We start from the raw sequence: 19,003 nt of genomic DNA on the forward strand, positions 1-19,003 counted from the left end.
AGTTATAAAATCAGATTTGCATTAGATTTGAATAGCCTTGATTTTTTATGTGGAGTTTTATTCAGCATTATATTAAAGTTTAAAAGAAAACGACAGATACAGAGATCATTGCTGTACGTAAATACAGAAAGAACAATATCAATTGATAAGGAGAGGCACATTATCATAATTTTAATCAATGAGTCTTTATCTTATTTAGATAAGAAGCTGTCTATTTTTTCTACGTTTATTATCCACCGGAGCTTTAACAGTGTGACACCAGCGGAAGTAAACAAGAGGCGCCCAGGCAGCACGTTTGGACTCACAAATACGGTTTTGGTTGTATATCAGATGAATATCTGAGTCCCTGCAGCGACAATGTCTCAGGTTCAGTGTCTGAGAGAGTTTATCATCAAGCGACTAACTGCTGCTGCTGGAGAAATATTCACAGAGTTTGAAAAAACCATCGTTCAGTACGAAGAAGAGATCGACCGTCAGAGAAGACTGTTGGAAATCACCTGGAAACCTCAGATCAAACTACACATTACAGGTACGAAACCACGATCAAACTACACATTACAGGTACGAAACCACGATCAAACTACACATTACAGGTATGAAACCACGATCAAACTACACATTACAGGTACGAAACCATGATCAAACTACACATTACAGGTACGAAACCATGATCAAACTACACATTACAGGTACGAAACATGATCAAACTACACATTACAGGTATGAAACCACTAATAAAACTACACATTACAGGTATGAAACCATGATCAAACTACACATTACAGGTATGAAACCATGATCAAACTACACATTACAGGTACGAAACATGATCAAACTACACATTACAGGTACGAAACCATGATCAAACTACACATTACAGGTATGAAACCATGATCAAACTACACATTACAGGTACGAAACATGATCAAACTACACATTACAGGTATGAAACCACTAATAAAACTACACATTACAGGTATGAAACCATGATCAAACTACACATTACAGGTATGAAACCACTAATAAAACTACACATTACAGGTATGAAACCATGATCAAACTACACATTACAGGTATGAAACCACTAATAAAACTACACATTACAGGTACGAAACATGATCAAACTACACATTACAGGTATGAAACCATGATCAAACTACACATTACAGGTATGAAACCACTAATAAAACTACACATTACAGGTATGAAACCTGAACACAAACGGGATTGTTACTCTGTAAAAGTCTGAATAAACTAACACTCATGTAGGATCCAAATCAGAGCTTTATTTATGCTGAAGCTGACAGATGAAACTCACAGGGCAGCTGCGGTTATTATTATTATTATTATTGTTATTATTATTATTATTAATAATAATATTATTATTCCTTTTAATTATTATTTTTTTTTTTGGGGGGGGGGGTACAATATGACTGCATCTCTTTTTATATTCAATTCAATTTGATTTATATTGCGTCTTTTACAACATAAGTTGTCTAGCAATTATTACATAAACAATGGCAGGTAAAAACTCCCCTAGTGGGAGAAAAACCTTAATCCAAACAGTGGCAAGAAAAACTCCCCTTTAGGAGGAAGAAACCTGGACCAGGACCTGGATCATAAGGGGGTAGAAACCTGGACCAGGACCTGGATCATAAGGGGGTAGAAACCTGGACCAGGACCTGGATCATAAGGGGGTAGAAACCTGGACCAGGACCTGGATCATAAGGGGGTAGAAACCTGGACCAGGACCTGGATCATAAGGGGGACCCTCCTGATGGAGACCAGCTGGGCAGAGCAGGAAAAGAGAAAACAGACAGACGTTGCGTCCGGAATTCCATACTAAACAGTATGTACTCAAAAAGTATACTTAATTTCGGCACACTTTTGAGTAAATATCAGTAAGGCAAGGCAAGTTTATTTATATAGCACAATTCAACACAAGGTAATTCAAAGTGCTTTACATCAACATTAAAAGCAGCAAGATACAGTTAGACAGTAAATAACAATTAAGATGAAATAAAAGTATGAATAAAATGATAAGAAAAGAAGTAAAATAATAAAAAGCACAAGCTGTTAAAAAATAAGGGCAGTAGAGTCCAGCAGGTAAGTATTTAATTTAGGAGTACGCTTGAGTAAACAGTAATGTTTTTATCCTGATTTAAAGGATCTACAGTTGGAGCAGACCTCAGGTCTACAGGAAGTTTGTTCCACCGGTGAGGAGCAGAATAACTGAACGCTGCTGAACCTTGCTTGGTTCTGGTTCTGGAACCACAACAAACCAGATCCAGATGAACCTCAGGGGTCTGGGAGCTTCATAGGAACTAACAGATCCAGATGAACCTCAGGGGTCTGGGAGCTTCATAGGAACTAACAGATCCAGATGAAGCTCAGGGGTCTGGGAGCTTCATAGGAACTAACAGATCCAGATGAAGCTCAGGGGTCTGGGAGCTTCATAGGAACTAACAGATCCAGATGAACCTCAGGGGTCTGGGAGCTTCATAGGAACTAACAGATCAACCATGTATTTTGGTCCAAGACCATTCAGGTCTTTCTAGACCAGCAGGAAGATTTTAAACTCTATCCTTTGACTCACTGGAAGCCAGTGTAGTGATTTCATGACCGGTGTAATGTGGTCCAGTTTCCTGGTGTAACATGGTCCAGTTTCCTGGTGTAATGTGGTCCAGTTTCCTGGTGTAATATGGTCCAGTTTCCTGGTGTAATGTGGTCCAGTTTCCTGGTGTAATGTGGTCCAGTTTCCTGGTGTAATATGGTCCAATTTCCTGGTGTAATGTGGTCCAGTTTCCTGTTGTAATGTGGTCCAGTTTCCTGTTGTAATGTGGTCCAGTTTCCTGGTGTAATATGGTCCAGTTTCCTGGTGTAATATGGTCCAGTTTCCTGGTGTAATATGGTCCAGTTTCCTGGTGTAATATGGTCCAGTTTCCTGGTGTAATGTGGTCCAGTTTCCTGGTGTAATATTGTCCAGTTTCCTGGTGTAATGTGGTCCAGTTTCCTGGTGTAATATGGTCCAGTTTCCTGGTGTAATATGGTCCAGTTTCCTGGTGTAATGTGGTCCAGTTTCCTGGTGTAATGTGGTCCAGTTTCCTGGTGTAATGTGGTCCAGTTTCCTGGTGTAATGTGGTCCAGTTTCCTGGTGTAATGTGGTCCAGTTTCCTGGTGTAATGTGGTCCAGTTTCCTGGTGTAATATGGTCCAGTTTCCTGGTGTAATGTGGTCCAGTTTCCTGGTGTAATATTGTCCAGTTTCCTGGTGTAATGTGGTCCAGTTTCCTGGTGTAATATGGTCCAGTTTCCTGGTGTAATATGGTCCAGTTTCCTGGTGTAATATGGTCCAGTTTCCTGGTGTAATGTGGTCCAGTTTCCTGGTGTAATATGGTCCAGTTTCCTGGTATATGGTCCAGTTTCCTGGTGTAATGTGGTCCAGTTTCCTGGTGTAATATGGTCCAGTTTCCTGGTATATGGTCCAGTTTCCTGGTGTAATGTGGTCCAGTTTCCTGGTGTAATGTGGTCCAGTTTCCTGGTGTAATATGGTCCAGTTTCCTGGTATATGGTCCAGTTTCCTGGTGTAATGTGGTCCAGTTTCCTGGTGTAATGTGGTCCAGTTTCCTGGTGTAATGTGGTCCAGTTTCCTGGTGTAATATGGTCCAGTTTCCTGGTGTAATGTGGTCCAGTTTCCTGGTGTAATATGGTCCAGTTTCCTGGTGTAATGTGGTCCAGTTTCCTGGTGTAATGTGGTCCAGTTTCCTGGTGTAATGTGGTCCAGTTTCCTGGTGTAATATGGTCCAGTTTCCTGGTGTAATGTGGTCCAGTTTCCTGGTGTAATATTGTCCAGTTTCCTGGTGTAATGTGGTCCAGTTTCCTGGTGTAATATGGTCCAGTTTCCTGGTGTAATATGGTCCAGTTTCCTGGTGTAATGTGGTCCAGTTTCCTGGTGTAATGTGGTCCAGTTTCCTGGTGTAATATGGTCCAGTTTCCTGGTGTAATATGGTCCAGTTTCCTGGTGTAATGTGGTCCAGTTTCCTCGTGTAATATGGTCCAGTTTCCTGGTGTAATGTGGTCCAGTTTCCTGGTGTAATGTGGTCCAGTTTCCTGGTGTAATGTGGTCCAGTTTCCTGGTGTAATGTGGTCCAGTTTCCTGGTGTAATGTGGTCCAGTTTCCTGGTGTAATGTGGTCCAGTTTCCTGGTGTAATGTGGTCCAGTTTCCTGGTGTAATATGGTCCAGTTTCCTGGTGTAATGTGGTCCAGTTTCCTGGTGTAATGTGGTCCAGTTTCCTGGTGTAATATGGTCCAGTTTCCTGGTGTAATGTGGTCCAGTTTCCTGGTGTAATGTGGTCCAGTTTCCTGGTGTAATGTGGTCCAGTTTCCTGGTGTAATGTGGTCCAGTTTCCTGGTGTAATATGGTCCAGTTTCCTGGTGTAATGTGGTCCAGTTTCCTGGTGTACAGTAATGTGGTCCAGTTTCCTGGTGTACAGTAATGTGGTCCAGTTTCCTGGTGTAATGTGGTCCAGTTTCCTGGTGTAATATGGTCCAGTTTCCTGGTGTAATATGGTCCAGTTTCCTGGTGTAATATGGTCCAGTTTCCTGGTGTAATATGGTCCAGTTTCCTGGTGTAATATGGTCCAGTTTCCTGGTGTAATGTGGTCCAGTGTACACTGGTCTTAAATGTAATAATAATAATAATAATAACATATTCATATTTATTTTAATTTATTTAAATAGTAAAAACATAAAATAAAAACAAAAACAAAACAAAAAATATAGACAACTGAGGAGTCAAGTTCAACATTATTAAACAAAAGTCCAGAATGCTACAGTGGTACCCACTGAAAAAACTAGAAAAAACTAAAATTTGAGGCCGAAACTGAAGCCGAATAAAATGTAAAGACTTGGCTGAATACTGAGTACCGAATAGCCTACCGAATGCGGTTGTTCACAGTTTTTCATTTATTTTGCCATTTCTTTTCACAATTGCATAGATTAAATTGCAATGACATTATTAACAACAAAAGCAGTAAACTAATATGAGTTGAGCCACTGTCAAGCAGCTGGCCATGCTGTTGCTTAAATTGACCAAAAGGTGGCGCTCTAACATCACAGTTTGTGTACTGTGCGTGACTCTGACGGTGTCACATTCCTGGTTAGTAATTAAGGAGTTAAAACTCACTCGCCACTTACGGGACTCAGTAGCCAGCAGGCAAACGTATTGCTCCACCAGAAACAGCAGTAGGAGCATTTATTACATTTATTAACTGTAGTACCGCTATTATGAGAGGTTATTTCTCACAGTATTAGCCTAAAGGGACTTACTCACTGCCGCAACGTGTTGCCTCCAGTCATTTCAATAAGAAGCACACCCTAAACACCGCATTGTATATTCAGCGCCGCACAGAGGCTCCCAAATGGAAATTATTGATTTCTGAATGAATGGATAGATACGTCGCTTATTTTTGACATATTATTTTTTTCTTTTCTGGCCTGGCGGGGGCTCTCATTGGCCTGGCGGGGCCAAGCCTGTACAATTGTAGGAAACGCTGTATTAGCCTAAGTGTGCCTGCGTAATAGGCAGGCTATATTCATTTTTCAGACATTTGCTCTATTATTATTATTATTATTATTATTATTATTATTATTATTATTATTATTATTATTATTATTATTACCATCAATATCTACTCTATATATTATTATCATATCATTATTATTACAACAACATATTGCATCTTCTTTTATTCATTAGTGTAACTAATGAAGTGTATGAAAATACACTCTCACGTGTTGCTAATTGAACACTTGAAGAGAAGACTAGATTACCGGTAGAACGTTTTGAGCTAAACGATGCTATGCGGTTAGATAGCCTGAGTAAGTAAGGACGTACCGTTTTTATGGTGACAAAAGAAGCATTTGGTGAGCTCTGCTTGTTGCCTCTGAGTTCTGACACATTCACTCCGCTGAGCACACACACACACACACACACACACACACACACACACACACACACACACACACACACACGTCGGGGCCGCGGAGTTTCTCTCAAAGAAGTCGGCGGTGATCAGAGTAATTTGTGGTTATTGGCCGGGTTTCCCAGATCCGACCTCTCTTAAGGACTTAAGAGAGGTTCAAAGAAGGTTTCACTTAAGAGAGAACCCTAAGATACGGGTGTTTCCCAGATGACTTCTTAACACCGTCCTTTAGTTTCGCTCTTTCAGAAGCTCTTTGGAGCAGCTGTCCGGTTCTGAAACCAAATCAATCGATGCCAGGCAAATCGATCACCGATCACTATCAGCGCATTTTCACATGCAGCACTGCTGCCTAACGCACTAATTCCCTGCTGCCTGTGCGTTATAATGAAAAATTAAGATGATAAATATAATTCAATGACCCTTTTTCATCCAAACGGTGCGTTACTCCGTTATTTCTGGCTACAGTGAGGCTTTTTTTCCCCACACGCAGAAACCGGGAGGAAACGTGGTGGGCGTGTGTGTGCGTTCAAAAACATGAGCCAAGAGAAGGCGAGTTTCGCAAATCGCAACGTGGAATTACAGCAATCCCTGGTTTTTCGCAGGGGTTATGTTCCAAAAAGAACCCGTGATAAGTGAAATTCTTTTTACAATTATAGAGGGCTTCAGATTGCAGAGATCGGCCCCGCCTCACTGCTCTTCTGATGCCGCTGCATCCCGACTCGCGCTGTAGCGTCTGTTTATCCTAAACCCCGCGGTGCAGGTGGGTTTTTTCAAGAGAAGAAAATAGTTATGGGTCGTTGTCTTCGCTCTTTTTTCTTCTGGGCAAAAAGATTCTTTAATATAAACCGACACCATTGATAATATTTGAGACTGTAATGAACGATTCATCAAAGGATTCCGTTCTTCAGCTGCTGCTTCCCTGTCATCACACATGTAGGTGCTCGGGCTCGGGCTCGGGCAGGAGGATCGGTGTCACGACTGCCTGGACAGCCCGGTCCGACAGCACGTCCAGGGGACTGAAGTGCTGACGCATGAATGCGTTCATAAAAACAGTTCTGCTTCGCGCAAATTTGCAGCGAGAACATGCTGTATAGCAGCCAAATTATCAAATAAATGATATTCATGATGATCGTTTTATTTGTGCGTAATGCATAAAGCATATACAGGAACACACTTGTTATTCCTTATTTTTCTTTTTTCCCCCTTTGCTGTCACCAATGAATGATAAACAATATAAATCTAAAGTATAAAATAGATCAAAATTTGTGCGGGGTGCATTGTTTTAATATCTCATTACTTGGTGTGATATTGATTTGCCTGACGCGGCTGGATCTGTGAGTCTTTGTTCACTAAGATGGTTGTAAAGACTGGGTCAGCAGCATCTTTCATTTCCTTCTTAATGAAAGAGATACTTAAGCTAAGAGCGACTCTGGGAAACGCGATTTTCTTTCACAGGCTCCTTAAGAAGGTTTGAAAGAAGTCTTTCGCTGTTAAGAACTACTTAACTGATCTGGGAAACCCGGCCATTATCGGTACAAGCAGAGCGAATCACAACTTTAATGAGTGTGGTTCAGTTTGAAATTATTGTCAGTCTGTGAGAAAAACATTTAATTTTATTAAAATCGAAAAATAATATTTAGGCTATAAAAATAATGGTCATTAAAGTAGCCGGCTTGACTTAATTGTGTAGTCGGCTATATGGCCGGCAGCCGGCGCTTGTGGAAAGCCCTGAAGACTGCGAGGCGGCGACATTTGCAAATAAGCTGTGGAAATTGCAGAAAATCGAGCACAACGTCATCACACCATTTAAAGGGACCACGATGCCTGAACACTCATAGTTACATCAAGTAACTATGGACAGTAAATTATATGCAGCATATTAATTTGGCATTGCATGAAGAACAACATGCTGCTTTTATAATGGACGGTGTGTAGAACCACACTTAATAACAGAGGTGAATTTGGTGCGTAACATTCACTACAAAGCTACAAATTAATATAGATGCAGCAAAGGAATGGTTTTTTTTTTTTCGATTCAGTCCGCAAATGACGACGAAAAGCATTCCGGGAAACTTTTCTGTCCCTAGAAAACTAGTGAGGATCGGAAAGCCCTACGTCCGTAGGGACAGATTCATAACAAATACACTACTTTTCCCCACTACCCCTAGGTGGAAAGAGGAATTGGGACAACACTACCCTCACGGGAACGCGCAAAATTTAGGGGTAGGGATGAAAACGAGGGGTAGTGGGGGTATTGGGACAGGGCCTAAAGCTGGTTAGTGGGTAGTGAAGACATGAAATTAAAGAAATCAATAAGCTACCTTTTTATGAGACAGGTGTCATTTTATTTACCAATTACCAAACAAATTATTCATTAAAGGAGGCCTTATGTCAGCCCCTTTTTGACTGCCATGTTCAGGTAAGGCCTGAAGAGGAGGCTGGATGTTGGTTTGTCTGTCTTGGTGCTCCTCAGTGAAAGTGTCGCCTCTTCCTCACAGATGTTATGAAGGACACAGCAAGTCAGCGCCATTTTCTTGCACAGTTCCAGTTTGCAGTCATTTCTTTTTAGAAGGCATCTCTACCGTCCTTTCCATCTTCCAAATTTCCACAACCGATTGTGCACTGCTGAGTCTGTAATTGTAGGTGTGTTGTTCACGGGTCAATCTGCCAGTGTCCGAAAAGGGTTTCATTAGCCAGTTCTGCATGGGGTAGGCTGGATCACCTGTCGGGTAATGTCCAACCTCACAGCCAGAGATGGTCACTTTGCTTTGACCTAGAAATTTCCTGGACTTAGGACTTCATACAAACATGACTGTTTTAGGACTCTTGCATCATGCACACTCCCTGGAAAGCCAACACACACATCCCAGAAAAGACCTCTGCCATCTACAACTGCTTGCAGAACAACCGAATGCCATCCCTTCCGGTTGTAGTAGTCTCAGGGATACTCTTCTGGTGCTATAATGGGAATGTGGCTTCCATTTATTGCACCAACAAACTGTGGCACTCTCCAACGACTCTGAAAGAGAGCAGGCATTTCTGCTAACCTCTCATTATCAGGGAGTGTAATGTGGGCTGGGAGCAGCAACTTTATGGCTGCGTTGCAGAAATCCTGAACACAATTGAAGACGGTGGTCACGCCTACTCCAAAAAGATGGCTGATGGTGCTGTATTCACTGCCGGTGGCCAGCTTTCAGATGGCAATAGCCACTATCTTCTGGTTTGCGACACACAAACGGTAATTTGTCTTCCTTCTACCCAAGAAATGCTCCACCCGACTGAAGATATACTGAAAGGACTCTTGGGACAAACGGAAATTCTGCATGAACTGGTGAGAAGTGAAATCAGGAACAATTGTGTCCCACCAGTAGTGAGATCTCGGGTGTGCCCACACAACATGTGATCTTCGCCTTGCCATCAGTTGCAAAATTACCTGTAAAGATTATAAGTAAATAAACATGTCAAAAAATTATTGAAGGAGAGGGATAATGCTTTAAAAATTGCCACAAAATCATAAAGGTCCCATGACAGACAAAAATGTGCCATGCTAAGAAACAAGGCAACAAGAGAACTAGGAAAAGCAAAGGCTGGCTTCTTTAATTATTAGAATATTGGATTATTTAAAACGCTAAGGGAAATTCAAAGGTTATATGGAGCCAGATTAAAAAATTAAGAGGTCAAAACAATAGTACAACTAATCCAATTTAATTACGGATCAATGACATGACTCTACAGAGTCCAGCTGCTGTGGCTTCGGCCCTCAATCAATATTTTGTGGAGTCAGTGGCAACCATAGCTTAAAGCTTCAGAACTCCTGAAAATAATGTTCTTCCTACTGTTAACACCAGTGAGCCAGCACTCTTACCAAGATCAGTGTATGAGACTGAGGTTATAAATGTGATAGCCTCCGTCAAATCCTTAAAGGCCGAGGATGTCTATGGTATGGACACACTCAGAATCAGAAATCAGAAAAAGGTTTATTGCCAAGACACACAAGGAATTTGGTGTGGTGATTGGTGCAATACAATACAAGAGCAAATATATAATGAAACAGTGAAAATGTACAACATGAGGTTTTTTAAAGTGCCGGGTATGAGTCTGTGCAAAATTGACCTAGGATGTGCGTTAATAAGGTCATAGCATAGCATAGCAAAGCATAAGGTCAGGATTGGAGTCTTTACGTTAATGTAACGTAGAGTGGGATGGGGGGGCAGTCTGTGGTGGACGGGGGAGATGGGGGACCGGGGTCTTGTTGACGAGGACAGCTGCAGACGGGAAAAAACTGTTTTTGTGGCGTGAGGTTTTGGTCCTGATGGACCGCAGCCTCCTGCCAGAGGGTAGAGTCTGGAACAGTTTATGACCGGGGTGGGAGGGGTCTGCTGCAATCTTTCCTGCACGCTTCAGGTCCTGGAGGCTTCAGGGTCCTGGAGGCTGCAGGTCCTGGAGAGATGGAAGGTTGCAGCCAATCACCTTCTCTGCAGAGCGGATGATACTTTGCAGCCTGCTCCTGTCCTTTACAGTGGCAGCAGCTACCAGATGGTGATGGAGGAGATGATGGCCGTGTGGAACTGCACCATCATTTTCTTTGGCAGGTTGAACTTCTTCAGCTGCCGCATGAAGTACATCCTCTGCTGTGCTTTTTTGATGAGGAAATGCTGAAAGAGATTCATTCCTCAATAGTCAAGCCACTAACCCACATCATTAATATTGCTCTCAATCAAGGGAGTTTTCCCTACTCATGCAAGCCTGCTGTTGTGGTTCCCTTATTCAAAGGTGGTGACCCTCTTATGACATCCAACTACAGGCCCATCAGTATCCTGCCCATAGTATCCAAGGTATATGAAAAACTGATTACTAAGCAAATCACCGACCATCTCAACAATGGCTCCTTCCCACTACATCAAATGCAATTTGGATTCAGGGCTAATCACTCGACAGAAACGGCGGCGTGCTTCTTCATAGAGAAAGTCAAGGCATCGATGGATAAGGGTGGGGTTGTGGGGGCTGTGTTCCTTGATTTACGGAAAGCTTTTGACACCGTTAATCATAACATCCTACTGCAAAAGTTGCTCAACTTTTTTCAACTTTTTCAACTTTTTCAACTAATTTTTCCTCAGAGTTTTTCAATCCTACCTCTCACTCCGTTCCCAACTTGTCAGAATAGAAAGTTGCAAATCTACTGCTCTGTGTCTGTCAACGGGTATTCCACAGGGCTCTGTATTGGGTCCAATGCTCTTCAGCATGTACATTAATGATCGACCTTCTGTGTGTGGACAATGTGATGTATTAATGTATGCTGATGATACAGTTGTTTTTACACATGGAAAAACTGCAGAAGAGGTTGCAACGGTATAAATCAGTCTGAACCCGCCATTAAAAGTTGACAGAAGTCTCCTCCTTTACGCCAGTGTCTTATGCACGTATTTACACACATTTAAACCAAATATTTAAAATATTTTAGTGTCATTTGTATCCTTTTTCTTTTGTTTGTTTATACCTCCAGACCTCCCACAATATGACTGTAAGGAGGAGGACGTTTTCTCTGAGCAGCAGCTCTGTGCCCAGGAGAGGAGCGCCAGTCTGGACCAGGAGAGGAGCGCCAGTCTGGACCAGGAGAGGAGCTCCAGTCTGGACCAGGAGACGAGCTCCAGTCTGGACCAGGAGACGAGCACCAGTCTGGACCAGGAGACGAGCACCAGTCTGGACCAGGAGACGAGCTCCAGGTTAGACCAGGAGGAACCAGAGCCTCCACAGGTTAAAGAGGAACAGGAGGAACTCTGCAGCAGTCAGGAGGGAGAGCAGCTGGTTCTGAAGCAGGAGACTGATACCTTCATGTTGACTCCCACTTACCAGGAAAGTGACTTCAGTGAAGCAGAACCAAACGCTGAGCAGCTTTACTCTCAGAACTCTCCTTTAAGTGAACAAAGCAAGAACCTGGACTCTGGATCAACTACAGACGTAGAGATGAATTCAAACATGAGACGTCACAGGACCAGTAAACTTATAAATTGCTCTCCTGAGTCACAAAGTCAGTTTAACGCTCAGTCTGGTAAAAAGTGTCTGAAGTGTAATGTTTGTGGAAAAGTGTGTAAAAGTAAACATGATTTGCTGCGTCATTACAGAGTCCACACAGGTGAGAGACCATATTCCTGTAAAGCATGCGGGAAAAGTTTTAGTCTTAATAACACTTTGCTGGGTCACATGAGGACTCACACAGGTGAGAGGCCTTTTTCCTGCAGAACCTGTGGGAAGAGTTTTGCTCGTCGCAACACTTTGCTGGTCCACATGAGAATCCACACTGGAGAGAGGCCGTACTCCTGTGGAGTATGTGGAAAAGGTTTCTCTCACAAATGTTCCTTTAAGAACCACATGAGCATACACACAGGAGGGAAGGAGTATTCTTGAGAAACGTGTGTAGAAATATTTAAATACGTACTTAACGTACTTTGACCATGTACACATGGAAAGCCTTTTTCATGCAGAACTTGTGGGAAGGATGTAAAATTCTATAGAGGGAATGCGCATGATGTCACAGATGCGACTTCTCAGCAGGTTATGCCCACTGAGTGGCAGAAAGACTGAGTGGCAGAAAGACTGAGTGGCAGCGTAAACTTTCAGTTTGAGCAACTGGAAAACATCTTAAATGGGAAAGAGCTGTTGTGGGATTAACGGTACTCATAGATTTAGCAAGAAATCGTTTTACAGACTGCCGAAAAATAAGCTTAAAGGGGACCTATTATGAAAAACACGTTTTTTCTTGTTTTAACATATATAAAGTGGTCTCCCCTCACCCTGCCAACACAGAATAGATGATACCCCATGAAAATCTGCAAGGTCTGCTCCCCCCGCCTTACAGAGTCCCCCAGTGTCATGTGGTTTCTGTGAGCCGTTTGGATTTGTGCATTTTCCTTACGTCACCAAAATGCAAACCACGCCCTCGGTCTCCTCCGCTGGTGACACCACGCCCACAACCAGCTCTCTCCGCAGGCTGGAGCGGCCCTTCTTTGAGCCAGTCGGACGCGGTGCCGCGGCGGAGCGGATCCGGGTTAAATCATCCAGGTTCCCAGGTGGTTAGGGAGCTGGGTCCTCGGGGGTCCGTCCCAGGTCGGACCAGCTTCACCCTCCAAGATTTTCAGCCAAATCTGTCGGTTTGATCCCCGGTAACGGGTGATGCGCATAGGATGCGCCCCGGAGCCGATCTGTGCGCCCGCCGTGGGGTTGCGGCGCCAGCGCGCAGCATCCGCTGGGCAGATCCGGCTGAAATTCCGCTGGTCGGTCCCCGGGAGCCCCTGCTACCAGTCCAGGCCGGTTCCTGCGGTCCCGGCCGGTTGGAACCGGTCAGATTCCCCGGTTAAAGCTGCGGTGATGCGCGCTGCTCCAGCCTACTTCCTGGTTCCCAAAGCGGGATACGTCCGACTAAATTGTCCAGGTTCCCAGCCGCTTTGGGAGCAGGGATTTCTGGGGTACGTCCCAGGCTGGATCAGCTTCACCCTCTGAGATTTTCAGCGAAATCTGTCGGTTTGATCACCGGTAACGGGCGATGCGCTGCGGAGCCATGCAGGGCGCCCGGCGTGGCTCTGGGGCCAGCGTTCAGCACCGCCGGGCAGATCCGGCTGAAATGGTGCATAAATGTTATTTATATACAACTCATATTTTATTTTTTTAACAATAAAGTTGCCATTTGTGAAAATTCAATGTTGTGATTTATTTACAGGCTCGGGCTGCTCTGGCGGAGCGAGGTTTATGCTCCTCCCCTGCTACACGTCATTCAGGGAGCCAATCAGCGCAGAGCCTCATTATCATACCCCCCCCTTCCCTTAGAATGGAGCACAGAAAAAGAGGTTAAAAGCGGTAAAACTAGTGACATGGCCCACAGGCTGGATTTCTGATTTATGTAGAAAAAACAAGCTTTAGATTGTTTTTAAGACATTCAAGGCCTGTTTAAAATATACATTAAATGCCATAATATGTCCCCTTTAAGAGAGACCAATTGATCGCTGCAATTCGCAGAAACGACTGGATCCAGACACTGAAACGTGGATTTGTGGTTCCCATTTTGTATCAGGTAATGTTGGATTTTTGGGTAGCTAACGTTAAACGATCAAATCATAAAGTTCAGTGTCCTCATCACTTTAATTTCTACAACAGATCCTGCCTTGAAGTCGGACCAAGCGTCAAGACTTTTGTAAGCCTTCAAGCTTTGCTTCGTTTATTTCCTCTGCGTAGAAATTAAGTACATATAAATATCAGGAAACTGGATTCGTGGCCAAATATTAATGTCCATGGACCACTGGTTCTTGGGGTAACTGTACCAAATATTAATATCCATGGACCACTGGTTCTTGGTAACTGTACCAAATATTAATGTCCATGGACCACTGGTTCTTGGTAACTGTACCAAATATTAATGTCCATGGACCACTGGTTCTTGGTAACTGTACCAAATATTAATGTCCATGGACCACTGGTTCTTAGTAGCTGTACCAAATATTAATGTCCATGGACCACTGGTTCTTGGTAACTGTACCAAATATTAATGTCCATGGACCACTGGTTCTTGGTAACTGTAACAAATATTAATGTCCATGGACCACTGGTTCTTGGTAACTGTACCAAATATTAATGTCCATGGACCACTGGTTCTTGGTAACTGTACCAAATATTAATGTACATGGATCACTGGTTCTTGGGGTAACTGTACGGGTCACTGTCAAGTCCAACTGCCTTTAATTTAAGCTGATAATCAGCTGTTATCCCGTCTTCTCCACTAGTTGCAGCTGTTTTTGCCACTCAGTGCGAGTAAGGGGACGTGGTCTAGTGGGGAAGTGACATCAATGCATACCCTCTATTGAACGATTAGTTTGCTCCCTTGAACGTAAGTAGTTACCATAATTTTAAATTAATTTCATGGTTCTTTGTGGTTATTGAGAGTTAAAACCAGGGACTTGCAGAGACCTTTGGAGGGGCAGGTGCTGAAATTTAAAAAGGGACGCATGGAACACGACTTTAACACTTTCCGACAATAACTTTGTTACATTTGTTACTTTGTTACATGACAATACAAAACACTGTTCTGTTTTGTATTGTAATACCTGCTCTGAGCTTCTTAAACCTTACCCACAACAAACTAAAACTAATACTGAAGCTAATGGAAACTAATGGAAAAATACATGATATATAATATAATAACACTGGATACCCACTAATCCAGTGTTTCTCAATCCTGGTCCTCGTGGGCCTCTGTCCTGGATGTTTTAGATGCTACCCTGCTTCAGCACACCTTGATAAAAGTACCTGTGTCATCAACAGAGCTGTGCAGACCTTGGTGACAAGCTAATGAGGACCTTTAATTAGAATCAGGTGTGTTGGTGCACGGAAACATCTAAAACATGCAGGACAGGGGCCCACGAGGACCAGGATTGAGAAGCACTGCACTAATCAAAACTAAGGTAATGACAGAAAAACATTACAGATCTGAATCCACATAAATAACTGGTCCATGTGCTTCCTGCTGTGCTCTTTGTTATCCAGCTGGTGATGGATCCACGGCCTTTAGCAGCTCACTCCACTCCTTTTCCCTCTCTCCACCTCCTCTCCTTACAGGCATATCTGCACAATTAAATATCCTGATGAATAAAATAAAAATCTGATACACATAAAACATGCACGCACGCACGCATGCACGCACATACACGCAGCCAAGTGGGGGAATGCAACTTCCTTTAAATTACTTTAAATTAAAATCACATGATCTCTAAAACGGTGGGCAAAAAGACCCAGAGAGACGAACAGCTGCATTTCTATGCCTCTCTCTGTCAGCTAGCGGCTAATGGCTACTAATTACTAACAGCAATATATAGTACATGTTGCGCAGTTGCAAAGCATTGTTGTTGTTGTAGTTAAAGCGACACTACGTAACTTTTCCACCTTAATATAATATTTCCAGAGTCATTGTGATGGTACATCAACTTCCAACAGGTTTAATGACACCTCTGTCATGGTCTGAGGGGTCTGTATCACCTTCACTGGAGGAGCATGGTAGGAACCCTGCCACACTAAAAAACTACAAATCGTTACGACTTTGACTGCTTTACGGCATACGTCACTTCCCCCTCCTACCCGATTCGCAGTCGAGACGAAAATGGGCGGGGCGTGGAGCGCAGAGCTCAGGAGAAGCTGTTGCTGCGTTGCTGCTGCAGCAGCTCCACACAACAGACGTGGGTAAAAGATCCTAATGGTTTAACTTTTCAACGGTTTCCTGATCGGAGGCAGAACCACGGAGACCAAGTATCTGACATAACAAAGTAAAAGAGTGAAAGAGTCGTCGGCTCGCTTTGGATCGCGGCTGTAACGACCAAACACCGGCTTCCACACAGTAAAGCCTGAATTATGGTTCTGCGTTAAATCGACGCAGACCTACGGCGTAGGGTACGTGGCGACGCGCAACGTACGGTGTGTGTCGCCGCGTACCTTACGCCGTAGGCTCTGCGTCGATTTAACGCAGAACCATAAATCAGCCTTAAACCACAAACACTCACACATACCGGGTCGGATCAAAACACGGGTTTTATTCCCCACTTCGCCAGCTAAACGCAGTTGCTGGCCAGCTCTCTGCGGTGCAATTAACCCCAATCTTCAGATAAAACTAGTTTGTTGAGGAAAAGATATTAACTCTTATTTGTAGCTGCAGAGGAAAAAAATAATCTCACGAGGAAAACAAAAATAATCACGCCTCGGAGCCTCTTCACCATAATATAGCGGTCAAAAAAAAGAAAAGAGAAGTAAGAGGGATACAAAACATGTACTGTATGTTGTACTATTATACAAATTTATTGAAACACATGGCTCTTCAGTAGGGATTTCATATGGATCCAGACCGTTAATAATCATTATTTTCTCCATATACCGCTCCCTGGCTTCCTTGTTTAAGGTATCCCGGTAAATTCCAGTTCCTTTCCAGCAGTTTAACATCTTTTTTTTTGCGTTCCGTCTGTTCACTTGGTGAAACAGAAAAGCATCCCGTCTTCTATCAAAACAAATGCAGCGACGGGACAGGATCTTTCCGGCAGTACGCGCTGGTGGTCATGGGAAACGTAGTGTTCTTTCTGGTAAAGCACTACCGGTTTTGTCCAAAAGATGCCGCCAAACTCAGAAAAGCTGAAAGTTACGTTGTGCTGCTTTAAGCACTTGACTAAGTGAAATTCGTCAAGTGCCTTACTAGAAAAACAACAACAACAACACACACAAGTAGTGTGCACATAATGCTACTGCTGCAAACCATACCGGGAAGTGAAAATATATCCTTCGTTGAAGTGTCAATCTCCTGCAGACCTGCAAAGTGTGCTGCGGCCCGCTCACGCCAGTGCAGGGGGGGGAGGCAGGGCCTGCCAGGGCATGTTCATCATATCATTTTATTTAGCTGAATTATTATTAATTGTTAGATGATATAGATGATAATGTGGTGGACACAATTATGGACCTCACACCCATCAGGATTGTAGGGAAGGGGGTGTGGTCACGGGTTGCTTAGCAACGCGTGTTCTGTTTGAGTTGTCAGCTGTCAGTTTCTGTTGTCAGTTGTGATTCCGTTGTCTGGAATAAAGTCCTGTTTTACCAACCTCTGGAGTCGAGCCTCATCCTGCCACATTGGTGACCCTTTTTGAACATGTTCTAGGAAACAGAAGACATCTCGTCTTCGTCTCATCAGCCTCCGCAAGTTCCGCTGCGGCTTTGAGGCTCCCTGAGTTTTGGCAGGAGGACGCCGGCTCGTGGTTCAAGCACATCGAGGCGCTGTTCCATCTGCGGGGAATCACGGAAGATGATTCCAGATATCATCTTGTCGTCGTCGCTTTGGGCCAACAGTCCACTCGGCGGGCCCTGCAGCTGCTTCGTGCGCCCCTGCGACAAGACAAGTACGCCGCGCTGAAACAGCTACTCCTCCGGAGGTTCAGCCTTTCCGCTGCGGAGAGAGCGGACAGACTACTTTCCCTGCCGTGTTAAAGTGACAGGTCAGCGGTGGATCTGATGGACCAGATGCTTTTACTGCTGGGCCCCTGTTTCCACGTTTTTTCCTGCGCCAACTGCCGCCGCACGCACTCCGCTGGCGAACTCCGCCTGCCTTGAAATGGGCGACTACCCTACTACTACTACTACTACTTGGCTGAGGAAGTGGATCGAGTCCTGCTCGCTACCCGGAGTTTGGCCGTTCACCACGTTCAACACGGATCTGTGTTTCTTCCATCAACGCTTCGGCGCCAAGGCGAGACGCTGCGGCCCCCGGTTTTTTGCGCGTGCTCGTCGTTTAGACACACAGAAGTTAGCCATAGCTAAAGAGGAGTTTGCCTCTATGGAGCGTTTAGGCATAGTTAGACGCTCCAAGAGCCCCTGGGCCTCACCGTTCGTGGCGGCCGTGTGGGGATTTTTGCCATCTTGACAACGTCACAGTGCATGCCCGGTATCCAGTCCCACACATCCAGGATTTTTCCGTGAATTTAGCAGGGACAACCATCTTTTCAAAGGTGGATTTAGTACGCGGGTACCACCAGGTTCCCATGAGAGCAGAGGATGTGCCTAAGACCGCTGTAATTACCCCGTATTTTTGAATTTCTGCGCATCAGAGAGCTCTCTGATGGTAACTGGGTGGACCGCTTGTCGTGGGTCATGCTCTGTTTGCGCACGGCCCTGAAGGAAGATTTGAATGCGTCGCCTGCAGAGCTCGTGTTCGGTCAGCCGCTTCGTGTGCCAGGAGAATTTTTGCCTGAAAGTTCAGCTCCGCAAATTCACCCAGCAAGCAGTTCCTTCGCATCGAATAGTTTTTTGGCCCCGGGGCCCATTCACCACTGTTTTACGTGAGCATTCATCCCATCGGAGCTCAAGTCGGCTCGGTTTGTCTTGGTGCAGCATGATGCTCATCGTTCTCCTCTACAGCCTCCATACGATGGTCCCTTAAGAGTGCTCGAGAGGGGCCCTAAGGTCTTTTTGCTAGACCTAGGTGGCCGCAAAGAGCACGTTGCACTAGAT

The 19,003-nt window shown here is 44.2% G+C and overlaps 1 protein-coding gene across 1 annotated transcript; it reads left to right on the top strand.

Annotated features, from left to right (window-relative positions):
• Nucleotides 1-274: 274 nt before the first annotated feature.
• Nucleotides 275-12,813, top strand: LOC133453156 (zinc finger and SCAN domain-containing protein 30-like). The gene is made up of 2 exons (XM_061733052.1): nt 275-529; nt 11,487-12,813. Exons 1-2 carry the CDS (start codon nt 358-360, stop codon nt 12,386-12,388), a joined length of 1,074 nt encoding a protein of 357 aa, XP_061589036.1. The 5' UTR covers nt 275-357; the 3' UTR covers nt 12,389-12,813.
• Nucleotides 12,814-19,003: the final 6,190 nt, after the last annotated feature.

This window comes from Cololabis saira, chromosome 10 (genome assembly GCF_033807715.1).
Source record: "Cololabis saira isolate AMF1-May2022 chromosome 10, fColSai1.1, whole genome shotgun sequence".
NCBI classification, from domain to species: Eukaryota; Metazoa; Chordata; class Actinopteri; order Beloniformes; family Belonidae; genus Cololabis; species Cololabis saira.

What these genes read in the sequence shown, in the direction of transcription:
- LOC133453156 (XM_061733052.1), top strand. Translation starts at nt 358, where the DNA reads ATGTCTCAGGTTCAGTGTCTGAGAGAGTTTATCATCAAGCGACTAACT. An exon ending in GATCAAACTACACATTACAG is followed by an intron (nt 530 to 11,486) that starts GTACGAAACCAC and finishes TTATACCTCCAG; the next exon opens with ACCTCCCACAATATGACTGT.